This window comes from Camelus dromedarius, chromosome 9, assembly GCF_036321535.1.
Source record: "Camelus dromedarius isolate mCamDro1 chromosome 9, mCamDro1.pat, whole genome shotgun sequence".
Classification (NCBI taxonomy): Eukaryota; Metazoa; Chordata; class Mammalia; order Artiodactyla; family Camelidae; genus Camelus; species Camelus dromedarius.
Genome location: NC_087444.1, coordinates 72313365 through 72332016, shown reverse-complemented (window position 1 = coordinate 72332016; position 18652 = coordinate 72313365). Strand labels below are relative to the sequence as shown.

The window sequence follows — 18652 nt, the reverse complement described above, 5'->3', positions numbered from 1 at the left end:
AATAGGAGGTGGCCTTTATTAGCTCTTCTTCTGTGCTAGGCCTTGGACTGAAAAGGACTTAACACATGAGGGGCAGGTGCTCTGATGAGCCCCATTTTCTAGAAGAGGAAACAGGTGAGGAGAAGGCCAGAGACCTGCCTAAGAATGTGCAGCGCATAAGTGGCCAGGCCTGGAGCTTAGGCAGTCCCAGCCTGGAACAGAGGCGCACTTGGGGAGAAGCCAAGGATGAGCCCTGCACTCAGGGCTTTGGCACAGGACTTTCAGAACATGGTCAGAGTCCAAGATCCTGCCTCGAAGGCAGTTGGCCCGGTGTCTCCGAAAGACCTGTTGAGAAACCAGAGCAGACTGGGGCAGTGCATGCCAGCAGACAGTGTGAAGTGGTTGGCAGGGGTCCTGGGTCGTGTCTGTGGCACATCTCCCTCACCCTGGACAGACTCCAGTGGGACGGTTGGTCCCACCGTGGGGGTCGGGCAGTAAAGCCTTTGCATGCAGCGGGAGCTGAGCCGAGCCACCCACTCTTGTCCCTAAACTCCAGAAGTAGCTTCCTACGCCTCCCAGAGACAGATGCTCTGGTAGGAATAGTGCGATGCCACCTCCACCAGCAACCTCAGGGATAGCACCTGCCTGGGGCTGGGGGAGGAGGAACCCAGGGCTGTTAATGCCTACCTCCCCTGCCTTCATCCCTGATCCGACTTCCCCCGAAAAGGCGGGGACCAAGTTAGGCCCAAGCTGTCCTCATTTAATTTCAGGGCTTAAGGCCTTCTCTTCAGCTCTCCCATTGTGGGCGGCATGGAAACAGATCCAGCATATCTTCTCACCGCTCCATTAACCCCAGCTCTGGGTCTTCATGCCTGAAGTGGCTCCGCATGTCATTGCAGGGGTGGGGCTGCAGTTTATTGTCCCTGAGTGAGAGAGGGACACACATCAGTGAGCCTGAGCCCTGCTGTCTTCTTGTCTCCTTCTGTCCCGTCCCCCCCCCCCCCCCCCCCGCAGGCTCAGGTGGCCTTCCTCCAGGGAGAAAGGAAGGGGCAAGAGAATCTCAAGACCGACCTGGTGCGCCGGATCAAGATGTTAGAATACGCACTGAAGCAGGAGAGGTGAGCCCTGCTGTCCGTGGTCCTGCCTTCAAGGCAGGGCCAATGGGAGGTTTGGAGCTGGCAGTACTGCCTTCCAGCTGAGGGAGACTTGGGATCAAGCATTCTCTTCCCCATCACCCAGTTCTGCATGGCTCTAGGAGAGGAGGACACAGCAAGACGTAGTAGGTGGGATTCAGGGTAAACAACTAGTAACTGTATTCATAACACCAAATACCGGACATTCCTTGTCTCACTTGTCCCTTCCAGTAGGGTGAGGGCGAGAACTTCTTCAAGGGCTCTGGAGCTGGGATGGCAGCCCAGTTTGCCTGACTCCAAGGAGTGGGCTCTTCGCAGTGCCATCTGTGACGCCTCCTCCGCTGGGGCTGCTTCCTAATCGGGCAGCTCAGCGTCAGAGGCAGGAGAGCGGATAAGAGGGCAAACCTGGGATTTGGGATTCCTGAGACAAGGGCTGGCCCTGTCTACTCTCCTGTGTTTCTCATTTGTTAATTGTTTGTTCTTTTAGGGCCAAATATCATAAATTGAAATTCGGGACAGATCTGAACCCAGGGGAGAAGAAACCAGAACTGTCAGAACAAGGTACTCACCCCTCATCCTCCCTGCTTGCCTACCGCCCCCCTCCCCCGCCCCGAACAGAACCAAATGTGTTACAGGAGAGCGGAGATGGGCCACCTCTTTCTCTCTGCTCCCCAGAAAGCAGGGTGGGCCAGGCTGGGGCAGGGCGGGGTCTCACTCTCAGGGCCCTTCCTGTGGGCTGCTCTACCAGATACTGCTGGGTGCTCAGGGGACAGAGAGGGTGGGTGAAGAATCCTGGAAGTCCTGCCTGCTGTCCCTCTGTGACATAGACATAGACACATGAGGTCCCTGACAGTCTAAGCTCCTTGAAGGAGGCATTAGTTCACTGCAGGAGGCAGGGAAGGCTTTCCAGGTCCGGGGAGGAGTGTCCCAGAGCACCGGGACTTGGGGGGGGGTGTGAGCCAGGTGAGGGCCTGGGTGACCTGTGATCACTGTTCTTCATGTCGGACTTCTCCTGCCAGACTGTGAGTTCCACACGGGCAGGGATCTTTATTGACTGGGCATGTAATAGATGCCCCATAAATATTCAATGAATAAAATAAATAGATTATCTCATTTAATCCTCACAACAATCCCAAGAGTAGGGGCTATGATGATTAACTTCATTTCTCAGAAGAGGAAACTAAAGCTCAGATAGGTCACCTAACCTGCTCAGGGTCACACAGCTGGGAGTCGCTGAGCCAGACTTGAACCTAGTGAGTCTGCCCATTCTCTCAGAACTGAGCCTGTTTCCTGTGTGGGGAAATAACAGAACTAGATCTGGGTCTGAAAATAGTCTGGGACTGGTTTGGGGAGGTGTACAGAGGGGAGAGGGTAGGCTTCAAACACTCTCAAGAAGTGACTCTGTAGGACCTGTGACAGTGACTGACTGGGGTTTGAGGGTGAGGAGGATGGGGGAGGTGGTGGTGCGTGGTGGCGCTCTAAGCCTGCCTTCCTTCTCTCCACCCTCCAGTCTCCAATGGCCCTGTAGAGTCAGTCACCCTGGAGAACAGCCCGCTGGTGTGGAAGGAGGGGCGGCAGCTTCTCCGGCAGTGAGTGTACAGGGGAGGGGGGTGGGAGGGGGAGGGGAGACGCATTTGGCTTGGGATATAAGCCCGAAGACTCCAGTGCTTCCTGTCCCCACTGGGAACCCTGACCTATCAGGATCCCTGCTGGCTACAGCTGAGATGACCTGTCACCCTGTAGGGGGAGCCCTGCCTGGGGGAGTGAGGGAGGCAGATGTGGGGCCCCCACTCTCGGAAAGCAACTCCAAATGCCTCCATGCCATTTTTCCCCAAGGGTAATGTGAAATTACTTTTTATTAAAGAGACTTGGGTGTTTTAGAAAACTTGGGAAACATAAAAAATAAAAATCACTCATAATTCCATCACACAGGAATTTCATGCCCCTGTAAACATTTTGGCACATAGGTTATCTCGTTTGTGGATATGTATTTGTGCGTGCATGCGTGAGTGAGTGTGTGTGTGTGCGTGAGTGTGTGTGTATTTTATAGAGCAGGGGCTTCCCCTTCACAGTGTTTCGTAATGCATTGCTTTTGCTAAGTGTTGTGAACATCTTTCCACGTAAATTAGTTATGTTGCATCATTGAAAGACCTGTATGAAGTCTGTCACTGTAATCATAATCATAACTTCCTACGGTCAGTCTCTTCTTTTGTATTTCACTGAAAGTGTTTTTAATAGTGTGACAAACACCAGGAAGTTACCTGTCCATATGCTTGCTTTCCTTAAGCTAAATATCTGGAAGTGCAATCACTAGATTCAGGTGTGTGCAAACAGTGACCACTCACCCCACCCCCCACCAAGAATAATCGCCATAGGCTGCCTTTGCCAGGTTCCAGGTATGTGCCGGGCAGCGTGCTAAACATTTTGCACACGGGGGTTCCTCACATCGATCCCCATGTGGTATGGCTGATAGCATTTCCCTCATTTTCACAGATGAACAACCGAGGTGCAGAGAGGGTATCTGTGATCTGTCAGGTCACAGCTAATAGGCGGCGGGGAGGCCTCGGACACACACAGGCACCAGACATGGCAGGCAGGCAAAGGCAGATGCCGTCTGCTGCCTGGGCCCCCAGAGGGATGAGGACAGGGTCAACAAAAAAGACTCTAGCGGTGCCTCCTGAGGACCAGCAAGGGACTCTTGTCCCCTAGTCCTTTGAAGCCAAAGATACCGATTGTTGATTTTTTTTTCCTTTTTTTTAGCTTTTAGACTAGTCCCAGCTGGCTTTGGGTTTTTAAATTGCAGGAGTAATAAATGCTCATTTGTAAGAGTAGAGGAAATTGCAAAAGTTCCTGTTAATATCCCTAATCCCATTCTCCAGAGGTCACTGCTGTTAAACGTGTAGTGTGTATCCTTCTAGGCCTGATGGGAGCAGAGTACAAATGTGTGTGTGTGTGTGTGTGTGCACTCTATACTTAATGCATGTTTTTTTTTTAAATACCTGAACTGTAAGGAACACATAACAGTCTTCGGTAAGATGTTTATCATAGCCATCTCTCCTTGGCACTCTGCCTCATTTATCTTGTGCTTAGTGTCCCATCAGTAATTTGCTTCCATAGTCCTTGTCAGTGGCCATGTAGGTTGGCCCCTGGGTTTTGGCTCTCCCGTACGGTATGTCTACAAGCATCTGTGACAGCAAGGTGCCTGTGTATAAAGGCTCCCACTGGAAGTAGTCTCGGAAGTGAAACGGCAGGGTCCGGGAAATGCTTATTTAAACTTTTGGTGTATAGTCTTAAGTTGCTTCTCCAAAAGGACTGTCACAGTTTGCATCTGCCCCCGCAGTGTATCAGGAAGCTGGGAGGCACCTAACTCGCACTGGTTCTGCCTCCCTGCAGGTACCTGGAAGAGGTAGGCTACACGGACACCATCCTGGACATGCGGTCCAAGCGTGTGCGGTCCCTACTGGGCCGATCGCTGGAACTCAACGGGGCTGTGGAGCCCAGTGAAGGGGGCCCCAGGGCCACGCCGGGCCCCGGGGGACTCAGTGGTGGCGAGTCGCTGCTCGTGAAACAGATCGAGGAGCAGATCAAGAGGTGAGCCCTGGAGCCTGGTGGGTGCACCCCTCTGTGCCTCTTCCCTCCTGATAAAGGCTGGTGTCAGAAAGTCAGCATTTGGGGCTGTGGTCTGGTGAGGCTGAAATGGCAGGAGTCACATTAAATAGGGCCTCATGGGCCACGATAAGGAGCTGGAATTCTACTCTCTAAGAATTGTGGGAAGCCAGTGGTTTTGAGCAGGGGTGCGACATCACCTGATATACTTGGTCTCCTTCGAGAAGGAGGGCTGGTGGAGGGCCAGGGAGGCTGGTTAGGAGACTCTTGCAAATGTCAGGGAAGAGAGGATGGACATGCGTGGTAGAGGGGGCATACCTCTAGTTCACTAGCACCTGGGACTCGGCAGTCACTGGGGCAGGGAGTATAGATGGTGCAGAGAGGAGGTCTGAGGGCTGAGCCCATCTAGGGGCCCGGGAGGGGAGCAGCACTGGAGGCCTGTCCGAGGCAGCTAGTGTCGTGAGAGGAAATGCAGGGAATAGTGTCCGGCCACTGAGCTGGGACACTGCACAAATAGGAGGCCGGGAAGTGAGAACTGTATTGGCAACTCGGAGGAAAGCTCTCTCTCCCGGGGCTGCAACCATACACCTGCGCAGTTGACAACTCTCTAGAGCATCAGCCAGTGGCAGAAAAGGAGGATGTTTGCATTTATCTGAACTTCGAATTCTGTTCCCCTTTCTATCCTGGTGTCAGGTTTGGCAAATACCTCCTTGGCTAAAACCTGTCATCTCGTAGGAGCCAGTAGTGTGGACAGTAGTGTGGACGCGGACACTGGAGCGCTGGCTGTCAGCGGGGCGGGTGTGGGCTCACCCATGGCCGGGCAGGTGGTCAGGGGCCCGAGTGTTCATAAAGGGACCGGTTCCTCTTTCCTGCTGAGTGTTTCCCTGCCGCTCGCCTGGCCTGCGCTGTGGTTTGACCGGGCTGTGGGAATGGGGCGGCTGAGTCAGGGGCACTTTCTCGCCTGGCTCCCCTTCTGACTCAGCACAAGCGGGGAGATGTGTAGTCAGGGCTGGGGGCTCGTCCTCTGGAACTCGGGGGGTGGGTCAGAGCTCAGTAGGGAGTTAGGTGCAGTCTGGGGTCCCAGTGAGGGTTCAGGCTGTAGGGAGCATCTGTCAGCCAGAGGCTGGGCTTGGAGCCTTGGGTATGATCAGAGTTGAGGCTCCTCTGGGGTCCAGGTGGCTCTGCCCCTCCTCTCAGAGCTGTGTCCAGGCTCTGGCCACCAAGCCTTGGCACCCTCCCATCTGAGCTTTGTCACCTGGCAGGACTAACGCTCCCTCTGCACCCCTGTCGTGGGCAGGAATGCGGCAGGCAAAGACGGCAAAGAGCGCTTGGGCGGCTCGGTGCTGGAGCAGATCCCCTTCCTGCAGAACTGCGAGGATGAGGACAGTGACGAGGATGACGAGTTGGATGGCGTGCAGCACAAGAAGCAGCGTGTGAAGGTGAGCTCGGGAGCCAGCGGGGCGCCCTCCTAGCCCTGCTCCGAGGAGTGAACCAGCACCAGAGCGCTCCTGCGAGCGCTCTCGGGGCTACTCTAGGGCCTGGTCTGTCCATGGCCTGATCACATCTCTTCCCAGAGTCCCCATCTCCTATCCAGCCACGCCGTTGCCTTAGTAACCTTCAGAGGTGCCTAGAACTATCCTGTCAGGGCCACCTCTTCTCCACCTGCACCCTGTCACTCTCTCCATCCTCCCGTCTTCGACTCAGATGTTCCCGAGAGGCCGTTCTAAGCTAGGCCAGCCCTCCCACAGTGCTTTCTCCTTCAGGCTAGCCTGACCACAGTCACACTTGGAAATTTTTTGACATAGCTCTGGCTCTCTGTCTCCCGAAGTAGATTATGAGCTCTGTGAGGCAGAGGCGATGTGGGTCTTTTACTGTTCTCTCCCCAGCACCCTGAATTCAGCCTGAGTAGGGGCTACGGCTCCACCTGGAGCAGGTTGTAGGGCTTGGTGGGGGACTTCATAGGATGTAAGTGTCTGGTCTGCTGTTGGTGTCAGGACCCAGGCCCAGGGACACTGCCCACTGACTATAGAGTCCAGATCTCCTCAACTGGGCCTGAGACCTGGCTCCCACCACATCTCACCCCGCTTCTTAACTGCCAGAGCCACTGTGCTGTCCTTAGGCATGGCGTGGTCTCTTCTGGCCAGTGAACATCAGTCTTGGCCTTCGTGGGCCAAACTCTCTGCTGGCCGCAAGGATATAGAAACATAGAGTCCGGTACCGACGTGGAGGGGCTTGTGGCCAGCGGTGGGCTTAAAGGGAGTCACAGGCAGAGAGATGTGCCACAGAGGAGGCAGGGACTTGTGCCCATGTAGGAGGGCCTGTGGGAGGCAGCCTCAGGAGCTTTCCTTAAGCCGGCCTTCCCCCCCAAACTTTGTCCCTCCCTCCTCAGACTCACTTCACACACTCCCTCCTCCAGGAAGCCATCTCTGACTCGTCCTTGCTCCCCTCCCCTCAACAGGGACAGGAGCCCCCTGCTGGCTCCCCCATCCTGACCCAGACCACTCAGGGTCCTTCCTGTCTGGTGTAAGGTCTGCCCGTGAGGGATCAGGTCAGTCCCAGCCTCCATTCTGTCTCCAGTGTCCCCAACGTGGCTCAGCACAGGGTCCCAGGAAGATTAGGTTCTCAGTGAACACACCGAGTGGAGTGGAACACAGAGCCAGAACACTGGAATTGGGGTTACAGGAAATGCGGGGTGTCTCTGAGTCTGGAGTTTCTGATGCTGTCCCTGGTCCAGAACACCTGGTTCCTCTGCCCCCTGTTGGGATTGTCACTCCTTTTTCGGGTCTCACCTCAGCCTTCTATGGGAAACCTTCCTACTCCTCTGCTCCTCCTGTTAGAAATTATCACGACACTCTAGGCCTTTGCATCTGTCACTGCGTCTGCCCCACGTGCCCTGTGAGGTGGCTCATTATATAGGGGTCTCACATCTCCCCAGGCCCTCTGTCTCCACACATCTGGCCTTCAGTGACCAGACTGTGACTCCCAGAGTGGCCGCTGGCCTGGCTGTGTAACTTTGGGCCCATGATTTTGTCTTGTTTTCAGTCTCAGGGCTAATAGTCCCTGTCTCTGAGTTGTTGAGAAATTAATTAATTAAAATGAGTTTGCACATGGAGAGCCCGTGGCTGCCACTCTGGGTGCTCGGCAGTGGCAGCGTGAGCAGTGCATGGCGGTGGCCTGGCACTAACAGCCTGGACAGTGATGGTGGAACAGCCCCGCACAAGGCCTGTCTCATGGACCCTTCAGAGCACCTGATACAGTTCCACACCCCTGTAGAGCTCTGACCCCCGCCTTTGCCTCTCTGGGCATGCTGTCTAAACCTTGACCTAGGTCTTCTCCAGGAAAGGAAGAGAAAGACACCCACGTCCCATCCCTCTGGGCCTCCCATGCAGGCCAGAGGCTGTCCCTTCAAGGATGTCTTAGTGGGGTTGTCTTCAAATTTGGACCCTCCAGACCCAGCTCGGGAGCCTGTGGGAGGGGGTCAGCCCCACCCTTGAGGAATTCACAGGCTGACTGAGGCTGGGCCCAGGCAGGGAACACTTAGGAGGGAGAGGGCTTCCTGGAAGAGGTGGTACTTTTGTCCACTGGTCTCAGAATCCCAGTGCTGAGAGTCCCAGTCTTAAGCCAGCACTTAAGGCAGAAGTCAGACATCAAAACTGTCTGAAAATTTCAGAACTCCCTTAAGCCATTTAAGTGCAGTCTTTGTGGTTCTAAAGACACAGCACCCTGATGACACTGTAAAATGCAGTGGTGCTTACACCACGAGGGGTGAACAGTGTCACTTCATAAGGGTGGGTATCAAAGGTGTCCGAGTGGGGAAACGCAGATGCGAGGCTGCTCCTGAGTTCACATGTCTGGGATGGGGTCCCGGCTTGTGAACTGAGGAAAACAAGATGCCTTATTTGGCTCTTACCCCTGGTGAAGACCAACCGTGGGAAACTCGGCAAACACAGCATTCACTTGCCCAGCATTCTGTTTCTCAGAATGGAGGAACCGAGGTGTCGTCTCTCATTCTAAAAGTAGCTGCTGCTTGTTATATAAGAAAACAAAAACTCAGCTGATATAGGAAGTTACAAGGAAGACTTAGAAAACCCCAGAGAACCTCATGGCCTAGAGCTGTCTTAGTGTATATGGAACGGCTTGAACCTGGTATAAGGGGCAAGGGGTTGCCCTCTGCTCAGCCTCAGTTTCCTCATTTGTAATGAGAACTATTCAGGGGGTCATGAAATCATGTGTGACGCTAATTCAGTGCACTGAATAACGCGTAGAGGTGGGCACAGGGCGTTTATTATTACTGTTATACCTGTGAGTCTGTTCTTACTTTAATTGTGTGACTCCCTACGCTCATGTACACCCATAAACACAGATATATCTTCCCTTGCCCCTGAGTCAGGCTGTTGCCTTATCTGATGTTCTTTCATGAGAAGTGCTGTGGTGGGTGTGGGGGATGGGGGTTGGGGCAGGAGCCAGAACAGCCTAAGCAAAAGCCAGGAGGAGGGCCCTTGCCTGTGGGGGTCACAGCTGGAGGTGGAGGAAGTGGAATGGGACTGGAGCCCGGCACTGCCCCCTCCCTAGTGAGGAGCAGCCCCAGAGGCGCCCAGCAGGGGGAGCTCGGCGTCAAAGTTTGGGCTTGGGGCCCGACGCTGTGGAGGGGCGGAGGTCAGGAATCCCACCTCTGTTCGTGGACACCTGGCAGGCATGGGCTCTTGGCAGGAGCCCCTGACCTCTATCTGGTTTTCTTCATGCCCCAGCTGCCCTCCAAGGCCCTGGTGCCTGAAATGGAGGACGAAGATGAGGAGGACGACTCAGAGGATGCCATCAACGAATTTGATTTTCTGGGCTCAGGAGAAGATGGGGAGGGCTCTCCAGACCCTCGGCGGTGCGCTGGGGAGGGGACCCACCATGAACTGGGTGAGTTGAGGGCTTTCTGGCCAGCCTTCCTCATCGCGGGCACACAGCTGCCTGCAGCTGCTTCCTGCCCCAGGGTCTCCACCGGACGGATACGCTTCCTGAGAGGAGGGTGGCTGGGGAGAGTAGGAGGCCTGCGCCATGGTGGCCAGGCCCTCTCCCCTTCCCTGGAAAGTCCCTGTGGGGACACAGGCAGGCCCAGCTCTTCCTGAGACAGGGCCTCCAGCCCTCCAGTCGAGTGGCCAGTTCTTGGTGGACCTCAGGGAGGTAACAGGATGCAGAGCGGGGAGGCCGATGGGGCAGGACTGCTGCTTCTTCCTGTCCTGTGACTCTGAGGTCCGAGGCCCTCAGAGGTCACGTAGGATGGCTGGGGACTGAGGCCCCAGCAGGGGCAGCCCATGGAGGGTCTCATTTCGGTCTGTCTCCTCTGCCTGTCCCCCACCCCAACCCCTGGCCCAGGGCTTCCCAGCCTCCCCACAGTTGCAGGAGAGGCTTTCGGTGGTGGGGAAGGCATCCTGCACGTGGCTGAGTTGAACTGGTGACTGTTGCCCTGTTCTTTGTCCCTGCAGAAAGCCGGCGGGTCAAACTCCAGGGAATTTTGGCCGACCTTCGGGATGTGGATGGGCTGCCACCCAAAGTGACTGGCCCGCCTCCTGGCACACCACAGCCCCGGCCACACGAAGGTAAGAGGCCCCTCCATCCTGGTCCAGTCCTGAGGGGCCCATGGCAGAGGGAGGCTGCAGAGCTAAGCCCAGGGCTTCTGTGTCCTCAGGTCGAGGCCCAGCCTCTAGTCTGCAGCCTCCCTGTCCCAAAAGTTCGTCTGTCTGTCTCCCTCTCTTTTTGTCTGTCCTGCCCTGTCTGTCTGTCTGTCTCTCTCTCTTTCTTTCCAGCTGTGATTCTTGATCTTGTTCTCTCCCTGTCTCTTTCTCACTCCTTATCTCTCTCTCTGCCTCTCTCTGTCTTTCTCTCTCTCTCCCTGCCCCTCTCTGCTCCCCCCTCCCCTCCCCCTACCAGGTTCCTTTGGCTTCTCCTCAGACGTTTTCATCATGGACACTATCGGGGGCGGGGAGGTGAGCCTGGGGGACTTGGCAGATCTCACCGTCACCAACGACAACGACCTCAGCTGTGATGTAAGTTCTTGGGGTGCCCCATCCCCAACAGGCCCCCACTGGGTGCCCTGCACAGTGCCAGGACTGGCTCGGCTCTGGTTGTGTGCCTGGCCTGTGCTCAGCCCCTCACACATGAGGACGACGTGAGATCATCTGACAGCTCAGCCTGTGTCACAGAGGGGTGCGACGCAGACAGATGGTGGGACTTGGCCTGGGTCACTGAGGTGCCTGGCCTAGAAGACTCCGGAGCCTGTGTTTTAATCACGCTGCCAGGCTCCTTCTCTAGGCGATGCTCCCTCCCACCTGGGGCTTACATGCACCTTGAGCTCAGGACCCGACATGGGTAGGAGGCAGGGATGAAGGGGGCGCTGAGTCAAAATACAGTATCAGAGGAGGGGGTGCTGGGTCAGCAGCTGGGCCAGTAAGAAAGTCTGTGTAGGAGGTGGGCATTGAGCCAACTGTTGAAGGGAAGGCGACCTCAAGCCACAAAATAAAACAAAAAGTTGGGCCAATCTGATATGCATGGAGGCTGGTGGGGCAATTGGGCTGGAATGAAGGGAGACCTTCAGGCCAGTGTCCTGAGCCTGGAACCCGTGGCCAGGCCTCTGGCTATCTGGGAATCTGAAAGAGGCGTATATGAGCGTTTTCCTCTGGTGGAGCACTTACCACAGCTTCTAGCGGGATTGCAGGTGGTTGGTGTTCCTAGCAGGGTTGGGGCGCTGCTGCGGGGTGCTGGGAAGTGAGGCTGGGCGGAGGGTTTGAGCAGGGAGTGTGCTGTAGTCCCCTCTGCTCTCCCAGAGACATGACACCTGGGGGGCAGTGTGTGGGTGTGAGGGTAGATCCTCTGGCCCTAAACAGCTGTGGCAGAAGTGAGGACCTTGGTGGACAGCCCAGATGAAGGGGTTCCTCAGGAGTGCTCCCTGCCTTGGGGCAGGGCCCTGAGGCTTGCCTGGCCATCTGCTCCTCTCCTCTCCTGAGTGGCCCTCCCCGAGTCCCCCACCTGGGGAGCGACACCCACCAGAATCTGTGTGGCATCTCTGGGGTTGATTCTACTCCCCAGCTTCTCCCTACTGTGTGCGCTTGTCCCCCTCTCCACTCCCCAGCGTCTGGTCTCAGTGTCTGACCTGTCCCTGAGAGACTTCCCTCGGGACCTCTTCCCACCTCTCTGTCTGCAGCCACTTCTGTCTTTCCTGGTCCGGCCCCCTCATGGGGTGGCCAGAACAAGCAGTGTCATTTCCCTGCTCTAAACCCTTCCCTGGCTACCCTGTTGTTGAGGAAGGATGCACATTCTTAGTGTGGGCCACCATGTGGCTCTGGCTGACTTTCCGGGCCTCTCCTCCTGCCATTCTATCCCTTGCTTCCTGAATCCCAGGCCTCCTCTCAGGCTCGGGATCCACTCTTGCTGCCTTGGCCTCAGGGACTTTGCACATGCAGTATTTGTCCTCAATCCCCTCCCCTTATCTGGTTAAGTCTTACTGGCTTGTCACTTACTCAGGAAAGTGTTTCAGACCCCTGCAGAGGAGGGTGGGCACCTGGTGCCTCCTCTCAGCACATTTGTAATTCACGGCGCTGCTCCTAGTTTATAGTTTGTAATCCTCTGCACTATCAAGATGATCTGATCGTCTCCCCCAGGCTTCCTCTGAGTTGTGAGATCCCCAGAAGCTAGCACAGTCCCTATACACGGCAGGAACTTGCTGAGGGAGGGGGAGGATGCTTCAGGCAAGGAGGAAGTGGGAGAGGGCCTGGGCTGGGGGCCAGTCTGTAAGGGGCTCCGTGTGGAGCTGGGTGTGGAGCTGGATGTGGAGCGAGAGCTCACGGCCCTGGGTATTGTTGTCTGTGGAGAGCAGACACTGAGGCAGCTCCCCTACCCCAGCTGTCTGACAGCAAAGATGCCTTTAAGAAGACCTGGAACCCCAAATTCACCCTGCGCTCACACTACGATGGCATCCGCTCCCTGGCTTTCCACCACAGCCAGTCGGCGTTGCTCACCGCTTCTGAGGACGGCACGCTCAAGCTCTGGAACCTGCAGAAGGCGGTCACGGCCAAGAAGTGAGAGCCACAGCCCCAGTGTAGGGGGGGTGGGGGCTTCTGGGCGCAGGGGGTCAGGGTGACAAAGGGCTCCCGGTGACATCGGCTCCTCTGCCTCCCCACAGGAATGCCGCGTTGGACGTGGAACCTATCCATGCCTTCCGGGCTCACAGGTAGGCAAGTGCCCCAAGGTGGACTGACCCCTGGCCCTCTCACAGCCATCCCAGGGGGCCAAGGCAGGAGGCCAGGCAGCAGGAGGGCTCCGAATCCCCGTGACCCTCTGTACACTCCCCTGCCGTGCTCCTGGAGCTGGTTCTCAGCACAGCCCTTGGAGGAGGACAGGAACAGGCCATTTGCCCCAGGAGCACAACCAGAGGTCCTCAGGCTGAATTCCTTTTGGCCATTCTTGAAAAATGCCAGTGGAGCACTTCAAGGTCCCTTGGAGGGGCTGGGGGAGGGGCGAGCCCGGAGCCGTTTATCTGCCCTCTTCACCCACCTCGATGTCCTCCAGGGGCCCCGTGTTGGCAGTAGCTGTGGGCAGCAACAGTGAGTACTGTTACAGTGGTGGGGCAGATGCCCGCATCCACAGCTGGAAGATTCCAGACCTCAACATGGACCCCTATGATGGTTACGGTGAGGACAGCTCCCTCCCCTGGCCTTCCTTTTCCCCCACCATCCATCCCATCATCCCACCAGTGGTTCCACCAACACCTCTGGCATTTGCCCAGGCCTGACACTGCGGGTGCTGGGGCGGGGATGTCGAGGGCTCCCAGCCTGGTGATGTGTGGGACAGCGTGATTCAGCGCATGACTGAGGTCGAACAAAATGAGGCAGGAGGTGGCAGAGAGGGAGGGTTTCCCAGAGGAGCTGATTGGGGTTGGGCTTTGGGGCCATGGACCAGCCCAGGCAGAGGCGTGGTGAGCCCGGTGGTGCTTGGCGCTCTGCTCCGCCTGTGTCTCTACATGGCTGAGCAGAGATGCGGGTTAGGGGGAGGTGGAACAGAGGGGACGGGAGCAGTTATCTGAGCCACGTTGTAGGGAGTTTGTGCTTCATACTTGAAGATTAGGTAGAGAAGTGACCAGACTCGCTGCTTCTGTTCAGTGTCTGCCCCCACCCCGACCTCTGACACTTCTTTTGATGACCCCTTTGGTCACAAACATGGCTCTGTGTCTGTGCTGCGGCCTGTCATGGCAGAGTTTAGAGGTCTGCATCTCCCTTCAGGGACTGTATACTGTTTTCTGAGGAATAGTCACACCCTGTCAGAAGTCATGGGTCAGTGCCAGGCAGTATCTGCTCTGGGCCAAGCAAGCTGTCACACCTCGGGTGTCAGCAGGGCCAGACCAGAGTACTCTGTGTGGACTCGAGTGACCCAGGAGGGGAATGACCAAGGGCTTTGGAGAGACTGGGCAAGGCTGTGCACTTGAGCAGAAAAGTGTGGGGACCAAGGGTGGGGCCACCTGCAAGGGCCAGGCTGCAAAGGGTCTCAGGGCCACAGAGCTACCTTTGTTTCTTGTCTCCTTAAGTAAGTCCTAAAAATTCTACGGAACAGCGGCTTTGTGCCAGGCACTGTCTCAGGCCGGGGGGATGACAGGGAACAGGGTCCTGCCTTCTGTAGCTTCCACTCTGGGCGCCTTCAGAGCCCTGACACCCTTGCGGCCCAGCCTGTGGTCGGAGCGGGAGCGCCTCTGGGGCGTGAGGATTTGGTGCGAACCTGGGTGAAGAGGTGACTTGAGTGTAGAGCCGGTGGCCCCAGGCTGTCCACCCTGGGGCCAGCAGCTCTGACGCAGCCCTTTCCTCCCTCCGGCGGATCCAGACCCGAGCGTGTTGAGCCACGTCCTGGAGGGCCATGGGGATGCTGTGTGGGGCCTGGCCTTCAGTCCCACCTCCCAGCGCTTGGCCTCCTGCTCTGCCGATGGCACAGTCCGCATCTGGGACCCCAGCAGCGGCAGCCCAACCTGCCTCTGTACCTTCTCCACAGCCAGTGGTGAGTAGAGGGACGAGGAGGTAGTGGGGACCCTGACACCTCGCACGGGGGCCATCCAGAGCTGGAGGCCCCAGGGGAGGGACAGCTCCTGTCCCCCACCCCCAGGGTAGGACTGGGGCTGTCAGGTAGCCTTCCCTCCTCTCTGCCTTCAGATCACGGGATCCCAACCTCAGTGGCCTTTACCAGCACCGAGTCTGCCCACATCGTGGCATCCTTCCGCTCTGGCGACACCGTCCTGTATGACGTGGAAGCTGGCAATGCCCTCCTTACACTGGACTCCCGGGGGAACAGCGGTAAGGGGTCCTTGGGGCCAGGGGCTCGGGTCTGAATGTCTCCAGGGTCCCAGTTCCTCCTGTGGCTTTGGTGACCTGATGCCCCGTCAGCGGAAGGTGGCTCCCCTTTGGGGACTCTGAGCAGAAAGGAGTTAGGGTCTCGGTCACTGCCCTTACGAATAGCACGAGGCACTCGCAAGGGCTGCAGGGAGACACTCTGAGGGACTGCTTGGGGGAGCGGATAGGCCGTCTTCATGTTTGCTATCCCTCTGTTCCACCCAAGGCAGCGCCCGGTGTCTACTGCACAGATGAAGTGCAGGGCCTAGGGAAGGCAGCGGCTGGGGTGCCCAGCCCTGTGCGACATCTAGGCAGAGGATAGATGTGGGACCGTGGTTCTCCTCTTGTCTTTGTCCTGGTCTCTCTGACCTCCTCACCCTTGACCTCTTCCCCTCCCTCTTTTTCCTCCCAGGCCCAACCCAGATCAACCAGGTGGTGAGTCACCCGAACCAGCCCCTCACCATCACCGCCCATGATGACAGAGGCATCCGCTTCCTGGACAACCGGACAGGTGAGACCCAGCGTTCCTGGTGCCCTCACTCACTTGTGTTCGTGAGGGGCAGGGGTAGACCAGGCTCCGAAGCACAACTCCTGGTGTCCACATTGGAGGCTCTCGGTGTCCCCCTGAGTCCTCCCTTCACCTTCCCAGGCAAGGTGCAGAGTTGGGAAGTAACCTGCCGCCCACCCTCTCTCCCTGCAGGGAAATCTGTGCACTCAATGGTTGCCCACCTGGATGCAGTCACCTGCCTAGCTGTGGACCCCAGTGGCGTGTTCCTGATGTCAGGAAGTAAGTCGGGAGCTTCCTGGCTCCTAAGGAGCAAGCAAGGGCATGTGCCTTCCTCTCCTGCTGGGGAGAGGAAGAAGAGACTTGGGCCCTGGTCCCGAGGGAGTGTCCTGGGGGCCTCCTGAGTTGGGGAGTTGGTGGGAGTGTTGTCACAGCAGGGCTGGGAGCCTCTCCATGGCTGGAATAACTGGTCGTCATAGTGGGGACAGCAAAGCACTGTGCACTCAGAGTGCCCCGAGGCCCTTGCCTACAGTATCTCATTTAATTTGAATAATCCTATGAGGTTGGTGCTGTCATCCTCATTGTACAGATGTGGAAACTGAGGCTAGAGAAGTCACTTCACTTGGTCAGCAAAGTGATATTGAATATCTAACTCAATCACCACAAGGGATTTTAGCTTTTGGCGCCACCTGCTCTCTGTGGATAAAGGCACTGAGCCCCAGTGACTACTTCTCAGAGGGATGGGGTGGGACTTGGGCAGGTGGAAAAGGGGCTGCAGCTCCCCTGGGGGTGAAGGGCGTGCACTGGCAGTCACAGAGGCCTGACCAGCTGAGGCTGCCGTTGGGTAGAGCTTTCTCTCACTTCTGCTGCCCAGCGTCATACCTTGCTTGGGGTGTCAGCCAGCCAGCTCACGAGCACACAGAGGCGCGGCAGTGGTGGTAGAGGGTGTGGGCCCCCAGGACAGTAGCGGCTGCCTCCGAGGAGGACAGCCCAGCGAGCAGATGGTGGTGAGGTCAAGCCCAAGCAGAGAAGACTCAGGACAGGGCCCAGGTCCCCCCAGAAAGGGACAAATAGAACCAGCCTCCCTCGCAGCCTGCTGGATCCTGGTAATGCGTGTCAGGCCACCTCCCCATAGTGGCTCGTGGCCCTGGGCCCCGCCCAGTCTGCTCCCCACTCTCACCTCCTTCCTCCCGCCCCCACCAGGCTGCCCATCCTCAGGATTTTCCCCTGGCTGTCCCCGCTGCCTGGAAGGCTCTTCCCCTGCCGTACCCCCATGGCCACACGGTCCTCTCACTGACCGACTTGTGCTCACAGCACTTGTTGGGTCTGTCTTGTTTACTCTGTCTCCCACACTGGAGTGTCAGCACCACAGGGGCAGGGAGATTCGCCTGTTTTGTTCACTGCCCCCGCACCCAGCACACAGCAGGAGCTTAGTAAATACTAGGTGGCTGCATGATAGCCTGGACAGAAGGGCTGTCCTTCCTGTTGGGCGTCTGGAGGTGACCTGGCAGAAGATCGAGCCCCCACCTGCCTCTGAGTCCTTTGGGTGAGGCCGGGTTAGGGGCACAGGTCTGAGTAAGGAGCCGGGGGACCCGGTGCTGCTGGGTGACAGCCCCTTCTGCTCCCACACCTGCACAGGCCATGACTGCTCCCTGCGTCTCTGGAGCCTGGACAACAAAACATGCGTTCAGGAGATCACGGCCCACCGCAAGAAGCACGAGGAGGCCATCCACGCTGTTGCCTGCCACCCCAGCAAGGCCCTCATTGCCAGCGCGGGTGCTGATGCCCTGGCCAAGGTCTTCGTATGATGCCCACCTGGCCCCGCCCAGGCCGCCACGCTGGCTGGGAAGTGGGGCCAGGCAGGTGGGACTGAGGTGAGTGGCCAGACAGGAGGGAGGCTTGGCCTCGGAAGGAGGAAACCCCCTGCATTCTCACCCCTGATGGGGCCCTCAAATACACCCCTTCGCCTGCATTTCCAGAGGACTCCATGTCCTGAAATCCTAGTTGGGATGCCCTGTGAGAATTGCCAGGGTAGCCCCTGGGCATTCAGAGGAGGGGCTGAGGCCTGGAGGGGCCCAGAGCTGCCTGACCTTTTGCACCCTGGAGGTCGTGGTCCAGTCTCCCCTCCCTTCTGTCTCCCATAGGTGACTCCCAGCCTCAGTCTGGAGGCCCGGAGGCCCGGCCTCTCCCTGCCTGCCTTGGAGCCTGGTGGTGCTAACGGCCCTTTCCTCAGGAGGCCCTCCCCATGGCCTGCCCTTCCCCGAGCACCCAGCCAGGGAGTGGCCTCCTTCAGGAATCTTCCTCCAGGATGGCCTCTGGGAATTTTCTCTTCACCCTGACACTCACTCCAGGTCTCTGAGTTACCTTCTCGGGGGCCACACAACCAGGGCTGGGTGTCCTTGGGGATCAGCTTTTCCAAGACGCCAGAAGGTGCCAGGTTCTCTCTTTGAACCCCTGACCCCTCCTCTCCACCTCCAGGGACCTGGGTGGGAGCCGTGCTGGGAGGGGCCCTGGAGCCAGTGGGAGCCGGGTCATCATCAGTGGGAGTGCTGGGCCTCGCCCACCCCAGAAGTGTGCCCAGTGAACTCCCCTCCCCTCCAGTTCCCTCAATGCAGCTTTCCAGACACTACCCAACATCTCCAGGGCCAGTAACTGCCTGAGGAGCAGGTGATGCCCTTGGGGGAGGAGCCCACCCCTACCTCCCCAAACACTTCTCCAAGGGCAGCCCCCCAGACCCCCATGGGGTCACCCATGGGGAGAGATGGACTTCTCTTGTCCCTCCCTGGGGCATGGAGGGTGGAGTGGGGTCCCCCCAGTCCCCCATAACTCCCTGTATATCTGTATAAATAAATGGGATTTTAATGGAGCCCCACCCCTACCCATGTTGTTATCACTGTGTGATAGTCTGTCAGTCTCCCTTCCAGGCCCTCCACTCTCTTCCTCTATTTATTTCACTCTTTTTTGGTTCCACCCTGTGCCCTCTGGCCCCCTTCCAGGTTCCTGTTTATAAGCCCCATCCCCTCTGCCCTGGACTTGTATGTGAAACTTGTCTTAATAAACCCTTTGGAGTAAGA

General features: G+C 57.4%; 1 protein-coding gene across 3 annotated transcripts in view; it reads left to right on the top strand.

Annotated features, from left to right (window-relative positions):
- The window catches only part of STRN4 (striatin 4), a 24701-nt gene extending 6049 nt beyond the window's left edge, over positions 1-18652 (top strand). For 2 of the 3 annotated variants that reach the window (XM_064489436.1, XM_064489438.1), the window contains exons 2-18: positions 994-1097; positions 1600-1673; positions 2623-2701; positions 4506-4703; positions 6016-6157; positions 9467-9626; positions 10193-10306; positions 10638-10753; positions 12606-12781; positions 12886-12933; positions 13272-13393; positions 14574-14744; positions 14897-15037; positions 15486-15584; positions 15774-15860; positions 17217-17452; positions 17723-18652. In XM_064489436.1, coding sequence (XP_064345506.1) covers positions 994-1097; positions 1600-1673; positions 2623-2701; positions 4506-4703; positions 6016-6157; positions 9467-9626; positions 10193-10306; positions 10638-10753; positions 12606-12781; positions 12886-12933; positions 13272-13393; positions 14574-14744; positions 14897-15037; positions 15486-15584; positions 15774-15860; positions 17217-17386 — 2001 coding nt within the window. In that variant the 3' untranslated portion in view covers positions 17387-17452; positions 17723-18652. The remainder of the gene's footprint in view (positions 1-993; positions 1098-1599; positions 1674-2622; positions 2702-4505; positions 4704-6015; positions 6158-9466; positions 9627-10192; positions 10307-10637; positions 10754-12605; positions 12782-12885; positions 12934-13271; positions 13394-14573; positions 14745-14896; positions 15038-15485; positions 15585-15773; positions 15861-17216; positions 17453-17722) is intronic. The other variant, XM_064489437.1, reaches the window with a different exon arrangement.